Below are 13551 nucleotides of genomic sequence, written 5' to 3' on the forward strand. Positions count from 1 at the left end.
GAAATCTCAGTTAATGCTCTGCTGATTTCTGCGAGATTTTTTAAAAAAACAGAGGTCTCGTGGAATCTGTCATAGGAGCGTTTTCCTCTCCTCTAACAAGCAGTGACAGTCTAATTACTGGAGCTACGAGCAGCTGTCGAGTTAGCCGGAGAGACAGAGGAGCTACATGTGTTCTACCCGGCCGCCGGCACCGAGCCCTCGCAGCAGGCTGAGGCAGCCGTAGCGCCGCAGTGTCCCTCGGAGAGCTCCCGATAGGAAACGGGAGCAGTTTGTTTCCCTGCGAGGGCTGCCTGTGAGCGCGGGGGGCTCACGCGTCGCGCACCGTCAGCGCGGGGCGGGGTGACAATGAACTCGTACGGGAGCCCTGAAACTGCTCCAGCCCCGGGGCTGCCCTGGCGAGGGCTCCGCTGGCCCTGGCGGAGTTGGAATTCGGTAGAACACCTTGGCACGAGTTTGCTGCTCTTCCTGTCCTCTCAAGTTCCTTCCACCATATTTATGATTTTTAATGACATTCTACTTCCCATTTGGATTCAACCTCCTCTGCCGGGTTGAGCTTGTGTGGAAGAGGGAGGGAAGGGGAGGACTACTGAGCCTCCTCTGGTGAGTGTAATAAAGCAGATGTCCCTGCTGGCAGCAGCAGCCGCCTCCAGGAAAGCTGTATAAGGGGGGCCCGTTCAGGGACCGCACTCGCCTCCCACTTCGAGTCGCTCACAACTGCTTAGCGTGAGATTTATTTATTTATTTATTGTTTATTTAAAAACTAAACTAGTACTCCTCGCAGTGGTTTGATCGGTGAGCCTATGTGGATGCCCTCAGGCAGCAACAGTTTTACGCACGCAGTATTAAACAGCTTCCTAAAACGCAGCACTAGGCAGGAGCTCTCACAGTGGGAGATGGATGGGTTCGGCCGGTCGGCGAGACTTTGGGCAACCGTGTTCCTCCCACCTCCTGCCGCCCTCCCCGCTGCCCCGGGCAGCCTCCAGCAACAAAGAGCCTTGTCCCCGTGCGGGGACTCGGGCTCGGTGCGGGGCTCCCGGCTCTGCCGGCTCAAGGGCTCCCGGGGAACCGCATCCACGCCTGGGGGCGGGGGGCAGAAACAGATGACTTTATTTTCTTCAAAGGTGATTCGCAGTTTGTGCATCCCTTAATAACGCGAGCTTCTGAGCTCGAATTTCACGGTTGAGAGCACGAGTCGGTGCTGCGTGTCGGGCCGGCTGGAGATGTGCGAATCCCCTTCTCTCCTCCCAAGGCTGGAACTTGTGCCTCTCCCGGGCACCACCCCCAGCCGTGCTCTCCGGGGAGGTGCTTCACACTCCGCACGGCGTGGCCGCGGCCGAGCATCGCCTCTTCAGCGCTGCGCACCGGCCGGCTGAGAGCTCCGAAGAGTAACAAACTCTTCCTCCAGGTCACGGAGCAGACGTGCACTGTACAGTGCTGTTTATTACAGTACACTCTGTTGACAGCCCGTCACAAACATGACATGTTCAAAATAGAGAAAATAATTGCAGAAAAATCCATTTCTAAAAATTACACAGGTGTTAATTCTTCCAGAAATTTGTCACCTGCAAACAAATCTTTAAAAAGAAAAGGTGTTTTGCTTTGCTGCTATGAAAATATTAATGCTAATTATCAATATCAGGGCTAAACTCTATATTCAGTTCAAATGCAAAAAGCAAGCACCCTTTATCATTAATTTAAAATACTTGGCAACACCCCTATTTATAAATTTGATATCAGTAAATCCAGAAAACGTGCAAACTTTATCAGACTTCAATGTTTCAACTAAACACAAATTTTAATTGCATTGAGAAAGCCACTATATTCAGGATAAAAATAAATTCACTGAGATTTGGATGATTAAGTTTTCCCCTTTCCTTTCTAGTCTGTACCAGACTTGGGCAATCCATCATAGCAGACCAGAAGGGAAGGCAAATAATCTTCGGTATTATTAGTTTTGGGGAAAGTTTAACCTTTTCTATCCTTCATACCTGTTCCCCAAAAGCATTTTTAGTAATTATTAATGCTATAAAGGTAGATGAACAAGATAATAATTATTTTTTTATAACATGTAACAGATATTCATAAAATCATTACTGCTGCATTTTGGCAAAAGGGTCATTTATATGTTACTTTTGATTACTCGCTTCAGTAAAAAATTCATCTGGGAAAGTCAACCATTCATTTATGTTACTAGTGTACAAGCCTATCCTAATTCTGGCACACCTGGATTCAGCTATAATGATAATTTTACAGGAATCTGAATTAAGAGGTTCACTATTTGGAAATTATATAATATAAATGAAAAATGAGGGCCTATTTCTTTCCTGTTTACTTCAGGGAGAACATAATCACATCACTGGATATTGTCAAAAAAATCCTTGCATTACTCCAATTTTTGCCAGCCAGATTAAGGCATTAATCCTGCAAGTCTATATTCATAAATATAGTCACAACTTCAGGCCTATTCAGGCAAAGATTAATTGGGAAAAAAAAGTGTTTGACATCACTCTCAAAGTTAATAGTGAAGCATAACAAGCAATAATGTGAATTACAGTACTGAGTGACTTAGTTTCATTTTGCCTTGTCAAAATACAACTAAAAATGTGCTTATCTGACAAACAATTTCAGTCATGAGTTCTTGTTACAAGAAGTCTTAATTCTTAAACTCTTATCGTATCTATTGAATAAAAAAATGTATAAATGTATGCAAAAACAGTGAACCATTGAATTCTCATACATTAAGACTGTACTTTAAAGTGGGAATTGAGATGCCGAAGAAAATCTTCCTTAGATGTTAGAGATGGTGGGAAAACTTCTCGACAGAATTCACATATTCCACACTGATTCAGTTCAGAGTCTGCATATGCTTGTGCCAGCAAATCATTGTCTTGAGGCTGCCAAATGGGCTAAAAGAAACAGAAAATTATTATTGCTGAGGTATACATTATGCTGTAGTTTATATTTATATTAAAAAAATACCTGCCTCTTTAAATTAGGATTCCTTTACACCTGCCTGGCCAGAGACGTTAACTAGAGAGTTCTCATTTAAGAAAAGCAAGATAAGACTTTGTTTTTTTTTTAAAGTTCTATAAACGCACTATCCTTGCAAATATTTAAAAATATCTTGGTATCTATTAACGATAAATATTGCTATATTGCTATCAGCAGAAGTCTGCAATATCAGTCTGGTACATACAAAAGATTTTCTTTAACTTTGCATTTCAGTATTTTACTGAAGAAGTCATAGTACACAATAGCCATTTAGCAGAAATGAGAAAATATATTTTTACCTTAGAATAAAATGTTTCTTGTACAGAGTTAATATGATTCATATTTTATTTCCATTCTTATTCACATATAACTTGTTTTCAGTTTATTTCCAAAATAACTACCATGTCACGGCTTAAGGTACGTATTTGCCCTGGCTGCCTTTTAGTATAATGTGTCACAAATACTCTTGTCTGGGATTCCTCCTGCCATGACAGTGTCAAACTCACCGGAATCATTCTGAATATCTATCCATGCATTCTATCCATATAAACTACGTTGTATTTCGTTCAGCAGCTGCACTGCTCTTGGTCCCTGAGCTAGTTAGTTTCACCCAGCAAGTCTGTTTATTCAACATTGGAATTCAAGGCACTTAAGCCCAGAGTCTAAGTGTATACTATTTTGAATCGTACCAACTAGGAATCAAAAAGTCTTCTCTCAGTCTTCCAAGTTAAAACTTTAGTTTCATAACTTTAGTATTAGCAACACAAGATCAAATAGTTACATTATATGGCCAGGACAATCAGGTTTTGAGTCAAATAAAAACCAAATGCATCCTGTGGTGAGAACGAAGTAGAAAGAATGGCAGCAAGCTGCTGTGAGCTCTATGTAGGAATGGAACGTAGAAGAGAGTGTGTCCTACAGGGTTTTTTTTGGCTCAGTTTCTTCCTCTTTTTTCACTCATACATGGGTTGGAAGGCAAGGAAGAATACAAAGTAATTTCTTTAGAAGTTTTAAATTTCTTGCTACTGATACCCAAGATTTTTAATTTTGAGCACTTCTTTAAATTTCATCACGCCAAATAGCTAGAATCTATTGTTTATTTCTCCCACAGCAACCCACTGTACAACTAAGCTGACTTTCACAGAAGTTAAACCTTCTGTTTAAACCACCCTGAACTTCTTGGGAGTCAATTTCCTGGCCCATTCTGTATTTAAACAGTGTTTAGCTTATCACATAGCAATAGCAGACTTACTGTCTTTCATTATGGTCAGCAATCCATATAATTAAATTGACTAATTAGTAATTAAGTGCAATCACACCACTTTTTTCAGCTCAAAGAGCCTACTTATTGTATGTTGCTGGTGTAAATTGCATATTAAATCTATCTAGACACTGACACACTTAAACAAGTTAACACACTTAAACACACTACATAAATGTGTTTAGAATTATTTGTTTCTGATATGATGTAAAGCACTGTTTGAAAAAAAGATAAAATAGTATTGTAAAAACTATTTGGCATCTTGGAAACATAACAAGGGGAGGTACCCATCCAGCAACCCACACACGCAGGCACTTAACTTCCATTTCTTGAGTGCTAAGCTTGTGCTTAATATCCTTGTCAGAACAGAGATTTATTTAAACACACATTCCATTTCAAAGACATTAATATTGAGATTAATAGACTACTGAATTGCTTTTAAAATCATGAACAGACTTAGAAGTATTTTTGGTGGAAACAACTCCCTCAAACTGCAAATACCAATAAACATGCGCATCTATATGAAAGTCTCAGCTAAATGTAGTCTGTAAAATCCTAGGTTCACTAATATCCGTGTTTATTTTAATCTACTGCTCTTTTCAGTCACGTTTTTTTTTTAAAGTTACATTCTAAGAAAATAGTACTGAGTTTTTAGATTTAGTATCCACATAGAAGGAAAGAGCTAAATTTATTACACCAACTGAGAGCAGTTCCAAGAACTTGCTGTTGCCAAATCTATTGCATTTATGGGGTTTTCCATTTTATAAGTTAACATATGTAGTAAATACTTGAAAGTTTTATCTACACTAGGAAAAAAAAATTAGGTATATAATTCTCTCTTTTTTGGCTTTTCCTTCATTTTTGGAAGGGATGATAGAAGCTGCAAGCAGCATAATCACCTCCTAGAAAGGTGGTAAAAATACTAAGAACAAGTTTATACATAAATTTTGCTAAGGTTAACACAGTGAAAAGGGCATGTATACAAGTAAGTTAAAAAAAATTACTCTTTTAATCTACATATATATTATCTGTGACCAAATCTTTAGCAAAACTTACAGTCAGAGAAAACCTCTAGAGCTGAGTCCAATTAATTGGGAAAAATACTTAAAACCTAGTTTGAAAACAGCTGAATAAAGGTGATGGACATTTAAATATACTGATATACACAGATGTATATTTAACGGATTCTCAAGCAATACTGGCTTGTTTTAAGCAAACTTCTGAATAAGAAATAACATTTTAATCAATGCAGTGCTATTGTAGATATGACTTTCAAATACTTAACAGTTCACCATTAGCTTTCTTTTTCTCTGTGTGCTAGCATTAGTACGTTTTTCTCCACAAAACAGATCATTCACATTTTAAATGCTGGCTCCAAATTAATTTCCTTATTTTGCAGAAATACCAGTGGTCAAAGGCTTGCTGCTATTCAACCACTGTTCTGTACTTTTTTAAGCTGCAGACTCCCCTATCAATTTATAACCACATACCAGCTGTTTCACTTGCTGTAATGTACAATGCAGGGTGCCATCTATTGAAAAATGAATACACAGACTAACTAGTAAAAGAACAGGCTGGAGAGGGAATACAAAAAAGGAGGATAGTAACAAGCAATGGAGTGAATTCTTTGCAGTTCCACAGGAATTCTACTAGCCGTAAAATAAATGTGGTAATTTGTTTAACTTAGTCACAACTTTAACGGGGGACCCAATGAAAAATACAATAAAAACTGTAATTAATAAGTTGCTAAAGAATTGAGATCTCCTACATTACAAATAGATATTTAAAATAGCTTTTGAAAAAATCAAGCTTATAGCAGCAGTCTTTCAACGCTTTAAAATTTTCACTCAAAAAGTGGTTTGCAATAGAAAATTAAACTAGATTGGGTAAATTTTAGGAGAAGAAAACATTCAAGCTATAATGGCCTACAACACTTTCTAAATGCTGGTTTTGCAGGTCATGCAGTGACCAAATGGAGAGGTAAAGCTCTTCTGCTGCATGTACCTTGCCATTAGGAAAGAACATAAACTTCATCCATATAAGTGGTTAAAATAGGTTAATTCCACCCTCAGAGAATTCCAAATTATCACTATTTGCTTATTCTTGAAAATCTGTCCTTTCACAAGGTACCAGAAAATAAAAAACCAACAGAAATAAAAAACCCACCAAAATAAAAAACCAAACAAACACAAAATCAGTCTATAAAGCTCCATAATTTTGCAAGCTTTCATCTGAGACAGGATGTTTCACAAAAGAGGCAAAGTATTCAGAGACATGAGTGTCAGAACACACCAATATGTTTTACTGCATTACAGCTACTGGGCCTTGTTTTCAGAAGCTCCCATGGACTTCAGTCTATAAGTGAAATTTAAGCCCAAATTACATACGTAAACCTAAAATAAAGTATTTTAGCGATCTTTCCTTAATTAAAAAAAATAATTATGTTTTTTTCCTACAATGAAAAAAATTTAAGCTTTTTTGAGCAGAGGAATAGGATGTTGTTGATACCTCAGATTGAGACAAAAAGTAGCTTTTTTTTCATAGTGGAAGTATTTATCTGTTTAGCTTTTTAATTGGTTTATTTTTCCAATTCTCTGCTGTACATGAAAAACAATTAAAACAAATGTGTGCCCTATACAACTGAGATCAAGGGTAGAAAGAAAGCAATCTAGGGGGCAATTTAGGATTAATGACAGCTTTGAAATAGATATAGAAGCAATTAATATCTAGATGAACTGAAATTTGTAAAAACATCCAGTGCTTATGTCTGCTTATATTCCTGATGTTTCACTGGGAAAGCATCTTGAACACATTCTGCAGTATTAGGAAGAAAAAATGATGAGAGATAGTCTTAAAAAAAGACTGATCAGCTTTCTTAGAGAATATATTAATCCAGTCTCAAAGATCTTTGCAAAATATGTGTCTGAATCATTATAATTTTTTGAAATGTAGAATATTATAGAAAGATACCTGATGAGGACCTCTGACGGTTGTTCCAGCAGCTTCTAAAGAAAAAATTACTTCAGGTACACTCTGGTTTGTGTGCTTAGGTACAAATGTCAAACCACTGTCTGTTGTTTTTAAACATGGTTTGTCACAGATATTTTCTATGGGCATCTTTGCATGATCTGAGGGGTTTGTTTTGTCAACAGTAGTTAAACTTTGTAAAGCTGAGGTCATGAGATCAATGCCATGAGCTTCAAATGAGTTAGGTTCCAATTTACTGAGGTTAACAGCACGGTCTCTGTGCTCCAGGTTAAAATGATGATCTTGAAGCATGTTTTCAGATATACCAGTACAAGGAACTGTTGGTTTTTCCTGAGTGCTCTGCAAGAAAGCAGAGTCATTGTCTGTAGGTGGAAACTTGACATTAAATTTAGAAAGTGATTCTACAGAGTTGTTGTCCTCATCTTGGCCCACTCCTCTTGGTGTGATAGATGTGATGCATGATGCACCTCTATTTATATCCGTTATAACCCGAGGCTTAAAAAGCTCTTCTGCTTGTTCATCAGTTTTATCTGTGCACTGTATCGGCATGGAAAACTGTATTTCTGTGAAGAAAGAATGAAGAAAATATTAAATAGTCCATTGAAATACAGTTATTAAAAATGTGGTGTTGGTGTATTTTTTTTCTTACTTCCCTGCTTTTTTAACTGTTTATTTTCTCTTTAAAATCAGATTGAGTTGTAGTTCTCTTTCACAAACATTAGTTCTGACACGAAAACTATCAGAACAGAAATAGAAGGAAATACTCCCTTCCAGTAATTATATTTCTCTTTGATTTAAGGCTATAAACATTTTCATTTTATTGAAAATTATGTTGTCCCATACTCTTAACACATACTTGCATATTCACTGAAGTGTTCTGGCAGAAATAGAAGCTGGAACCCAAACCACTTCACATAGTGCCAAGAACATGCTAGGCACCATGAGCACAATTTTAGAAGGTATTCAGGTACCCAACTCCCACTGGTTTCCAAATTAGTTAAATATTTAAACTGAATAGCTATTCAGAAATGGGACCATGTTTTCCCTTTGTTTTGAGAATTCACCCTTCATTTTTTGCACTATATTAATAAAAACGGTAATAGTTACCCCTAACCAGGTCAGAGAGTAACTTAGGTAAAAAACTGATTGTACAGCAGCCTTTTGGTAGTGGAACATGGAAGTAACAAATCAAATATTAAATCTATATAGCTTTTGTCATGTATACCTTTACACACAGGTGATTTAAGCACTTCTTTTATTATCTATAATGCTTACGTCATGTATGGATTATCACACAGTGGAGTTAGGCACTTTGCTGGGAATCAAAACCACTCTTGTAAAGTAAGTTGCCAAACACACTTCCCCCAAAATCCCCACCCCCAAATAATAAAGTTATTAGCATACAATCAGACTACCACAGTATAGTTCAGAGCAATTTGAAGCAATGCTAACACTTCATGTAACAAAACTTCAGTAATGGATGACCTAAATTAAAATCAAGTGCTGTAATCAGCATCTTTTACTTCAGCTGTGTGCATTTGGCAGGTGTTTATTGAAATCACTTATATTGAGTCTGATCCTACTATTAAGGAAAGTTAGTAGAGAATACCCATAGTATTACATTGTATTACCCATAGCTTACATTTTATTAAAGGTAAGCATTAGCAGAACTGGACATTCGGGATCTTTCACAGTTCCAAAAAAATCAAGCCTTCCTTATGTCTTCAAGAAGTATTGGATTAAGCTCTTGTCCCATATAAGAAAAGAGTATTTAAAAGTCTGCACAAGGAAGTCTAGAAACTAAGTCCTCTGACTCTCCTCAGTCCTGCAGTTTTCCTCTAACAGATATGGGGCTAGAGACTTTCATAGCAGACATCTTTTGAACTGACAGCTAAATTAAAAGCAAGCAAGTGCTGTCATTCACACAGTATGATGGGATATCACATGTAGTAAGTGCCTGCCTCTCACTCCAAGGGACAAAACAATTACAAGAGCCATTGATGTGATGACTGTCTTTTATAGCATGTGATTTGGAGCATTCGTCATAGAATGCCAAAACTGGCGGTGCGTTTTCTTGGTGAAATACTGAGCACCATGTGAACAGACTTGAAAAAGGCAGATGGTAAACAGTGGAAGTACTTCTATGTATGTGTAATTTGCAGTATTTTCAAATATAAAGCAAAGCTTTCAAACAGTTGAATCACAATAAGAGCTTAAGTATGATATTACCAGTTTCAGGTTCTGGCTTTATCTTAAATATACTCAGTTGGTCTGTTTGTTCTCTGGCTAGCATACATATTCGATGACACTCTTCTTTCATGTCCTGGAAAATAGTCTCCAGATTCTCTCTGGAAGATCAAAATGGTAAATTAAAGAGTCAACCAATTCAGCTTGTTGTGACCTTTAATCTAGTCACACCCACAAACCAGAGAAAAACAATAGTATAAGCTACTTTTCTTGGATATCTTGCTCCTCAACATATGTATACATATTTTTTGTTCTCAGTAAAAGCAAGCAGAAAAATGAAAAGGAAATGTTGTCAAAGAGTTGTTTAGTCATATCATACACATACATATTTGAACATAGGAACTGACCCTGCAAGGACCACCCCCAAAAATCCAGCCTTTCAGTTCTTTCAGTCTTTCAGGTATTTTGTGGAAGTTTATCTTTCCCAAGGGTCCTGTTTCCACCTCAGTTCTAGGGAAAATAAGATGCTGCCACTATGAACATTGTTTGCTGTCGGTGCCACTGCACTCCAGACTGCAGAAGAAGGAACCACAAGCATTTGTTATGACTCTTTCCTTCTCTCTCTACCTGGCATTTTGTCAGTTGAAAAACCTGGAGTTTGTCAACTCATGCCCTCTGGTTTCATACAATATGATATAACTTTTCTTTTTATTCTGAGACATTTATTGTATTATATATTTTCCAGAGTATCATATGGGAATCTGATATTTAGTTATCTGCACTGAGAATGGTAAAAATAGTTCATGCTGGTGTGAGTTTATTTCTGCAAAGGCACTGTTATTTAGTTACTGATGCTTCCAAAAAATTCCACTGTGGAATTTTGATAAACTTGCTGAGTAATTTATATTTTTAAACACAATATAATGGATTTTATAAAATGAACTTCAAAGATGAAAAAGTGAAGTTGGATTTGCGTTCTCTTTTGCATCTTTTCATCAAAAGATCTCAAAAGGGATTTTTCTTTAATCCAGTGAATTGCTTTCTTTTTTATTGCTTATTCATACAGCAATCTGACTGTGTTCCTACTTCTGTTGTGTTTCTCTTTCTGAAGACACAAATGTCTATTTGTATCTCATTTGAAAAAAAAGATCTACAGAAGTAGTTAAAATTATTACTGTTAACACATTCTGATGATTTTCCAGAAGTTTTGATAAATAAGAAATAAAAAAAAAATAAAGTTTCTATTCAGAACTTTAAAATATAGCTATGATTAGATGAAGCAGTCTTAATTTGCTAGACATTTGTGATACTATAATCTTAATCTATAAGATTACCAGCAATCTTACCAGTCACATACCTCCTTCCAAGAAAACAGTAAAGTAAGGAAGCTATTTGAGAGCAGAGGGACAGAAGACAGGTGAAAGTTTTTCATTTTTTAGATATAAATCAAAAAGACAAATCTTTCTCACATTACAGTCTTATTTCCTCTCTTTCTTATCACAAAAGAGTAGTGAGCCAGACTAAAGATCCATGTGGTTCACCTAGCCTAAATATGGGAGTGGTCAAAAGCAGATGCCTAGGCAAGAGAATAAAAAGAAAGCAAGAAATCGATATTTTCTCTTAATAACTCCCCTAATCTCACCTTAGAGAATCTTCTATTTGGCCCCAGAAAAGTTGTTAAAAGTGGCATTACTGGCTGTCCTATGAAAAATACAAACCTGAGACTTTGTTCAATATTTTCCTGAAATCACTGGCAGAAGGGAAATCTACTGCTTTTGACACCTTGGTCATAGCAGGGGCTTGCTGCCTTCAGCTTACAGATAAATTTGGTTTCAAACTATCTCATTTGGGATGGATCAGGCCAAGAATTATTTCTTCATGCTGCCTATCAGAGCGCTTCCTGGCAGCACAGCAGGCTCCTGTGCTGTGCTGCCATCAGTTAATCCATAGTGGCTGTACATTCCTGCCCAGAAGAGTTAATGCAAGGCAGTGAATGCTTATCCAAACCCCAGCATTAATACCCACACCGTTTCCTGGAGTTTAACCTCCTGCTGAACTGAGTGGATACCTTCCTCCCTCCCAGCTTAGCCCTCCATACTTGTAAAGCCCCAGCTATGCTTCCACATAGCTGTTGGCTCTACTATCTTCCTGCATTAACTCTTTGACCTTTGATGCTGCCCCCTCCCGACTCCCTGCCCAGCCAGTTCTTGATGCACTGTGCAGAAAAGAGGGCAATAGCTGGCCTTACTCAATTGCAGAAAAGCCAAAAGCAAATTTGAAAAATGCTGCAGAAGTATTTACCTTTCAGGTGAAATACCAGAGATCCCTAGAGATAATTCAGGCTTATCTGGAACAACTTTCTTACTTTTCACCTTGAAGTAAAAGATGAAAATATTGAGCACGTTAGCATATTAATTTTGCACCTTGATATGAATGAAAATGTCATGGGGTCCTTCACCTAGTCCTGTTGAAAGCTCTCAAAGCATTGTCAAAATGACAAAAGCAGTTTGTGTGAAATTCCTAGTTCCTTTCAGGTTAACTTATTAACTCAGTGTGGCATTTCTCTGCTCATACTCCCTTGAAACGGAACTAGTTCTAAGAATATTGCTTGATTGTAATTAGCTTTCAGTCATGTATAAGGTAAGATTCTGTCTTTTGTATAAGCTTGTTACCAAGCTATTTTACCTCTTAAAAATCAATTTATTCACTGAAAATTTCAATGAACACATCGGAAGGTAATATGTTAGGAGTTCTAGCAGTTTTTAAAATAAGTTATTAACTTTGACTACCACCGTGTGGTTCACTCCAGTATTACATAGTTTTACATCTGCCAGGCATTAAGGGAAGTTTTCATAATAACCAGTCACTAAGCTGCAGTTCCACTAGAGCTACATTACCAGATGGCCTGAGTAGTTCATATGTGCTCCAAGTCAGACACGAACTTGAGCACGCCTGCCAAATCAGCTGATTTCAAAGATGTGTAAGCTCAGAAATCTGTATAAGCTGATCCATTGCCTATAACCACAGGCATGTCTTACCTGTAAGGCTGAAGTGCAGCTGCAGCTCCTGTAGATTCGTTTGAGCTGCCTAACACCCAGCAACCCAGGATATAAGTCCTTGCTACAGCAAACTAAGCAATGCTTAGGAGGTCTAATAGCAACAAGTTCTGTGCTGCTGCGCTCTTATGCTTACCTGTGTTCACTTTAAATTAGGTAGCTAATATGTGTATACGTGGTTAGTCACATCAGTGACTGCACTCTAGCTATCCCACAATGACAGAACAGCACCCTGGATGCTATTCTGCAATAAAAATAGGGAGCTAATCTGGAGTTTTGACAAATATGATAATTTTCAATACATACCATAAAATAATTAACATACTAACTAACCAATAAGTATTTAATGGTGTTCCCTATGTGCTTTGTATAATTTGAAAATTTCCTAGTAATTATAGAATGATGACATTTAAAATAAATTTATCAGAATAATTAGTATGAATTCCAAACATTTCATGTTTGAAAGAAGTAATAATTTACAAATGTTTGTCTTTATTTTATCTCTCCTTGGTTTCTTATCTTACCTCCCTTTTATACGTTGGCTTCTGTATACCCTTTTGTGCTTCATTTAATTCTTGCAATTTGCTTTCCAGATTTCTTATTTTATCATCTTGATTGGAAATAATAGATAAAAGCTTCCTTTCCTTTTGATTGCTTTTGTCCTCAAGTTGCTTCAATTTCATGCTCTCACTGTCTAACTGTTCCTAAAAAATAATTTTAGAAACACCAGTACAATTAATAAATTTGAGGCTTGTGGAATATCACTATTCAGCAGTCTATAATAAGCTAAATGTAGGTTTTGCATCGCAAGTAAGGGTCAGTCTTGATTATTACATTAATAATTTTCAATTGATAGTGAAGATCTTCTACCTCTACACATAGCTGTAACTCATCATAGGTGATTACTCAAAACAACTGTATCTTTCTCAAAGTCATATTAGTGTTTATAGAAAATCAACATACTTTCTTGATTCACTTACTATATCATTTATATTAACATTTTATGTATAATATTTTGCATATATGATACATAAAATAGTATTTAATTAATTTCAATCTTATACCATT

General features: G+C 36.9%; 1 protein-coding gene across 3 annotated transcripts in view; it reads right to left on the bottom strand.

The window, feature by feature from the left end:
* Window positions 1-1400: 1400 nt before the first annotated feature.
* The window catches only part of TANK (TRAF family member associated NFKB activator), a 28922-nt gene continuing 16771 nt past the window's right edge, over window positions 1401-13551 (bottom strand). For 2 of the 3 annotated variants that reach the window (XM_054636378.2, XM_077181512.1), the window contains 5 exons: window positions 13008-13187; window positions 11729-11799; window positions 9470-9588; window positions 7223-7803; window positions 1401-2906 (listed from right to left, as the gene is read on the bottom strand). In XM_054636378.2, coding sequence (XP_054492353.1) covers window positions 2739-2906; window positions 7223-7803; window positions 9470-9588; window positions 11729-11799; window positions 13008-13187 — 1119 coding nt within the window. In that variant the 3' untranslated portion in view covers window positions 1401-2738. The remainder of the gene's footprint in view (window positions 2907-7222; window positions 7804-9469; window positions 9589-11728; window positions 11800-13007; window positions 13188-13551) is intronic. The other variant, XM_077181513.1, reaches the window with a different exon arrangement.

Source organism: Agelaius phoeniceus, chromosome 7 (assembly GCF_051311805.1).
Source record: "Agelaius phoeniceus isolate bAgePho1 chromosome 7, bAgePho1.hap1, whole genome shotgun sequence".
NCBI classification, from domain to species: Eukaryota; Metazoa; Chordata; class Aves; order Passeriformes; family Icteridae; genus Agelaius; species Agelaius phoeniceus.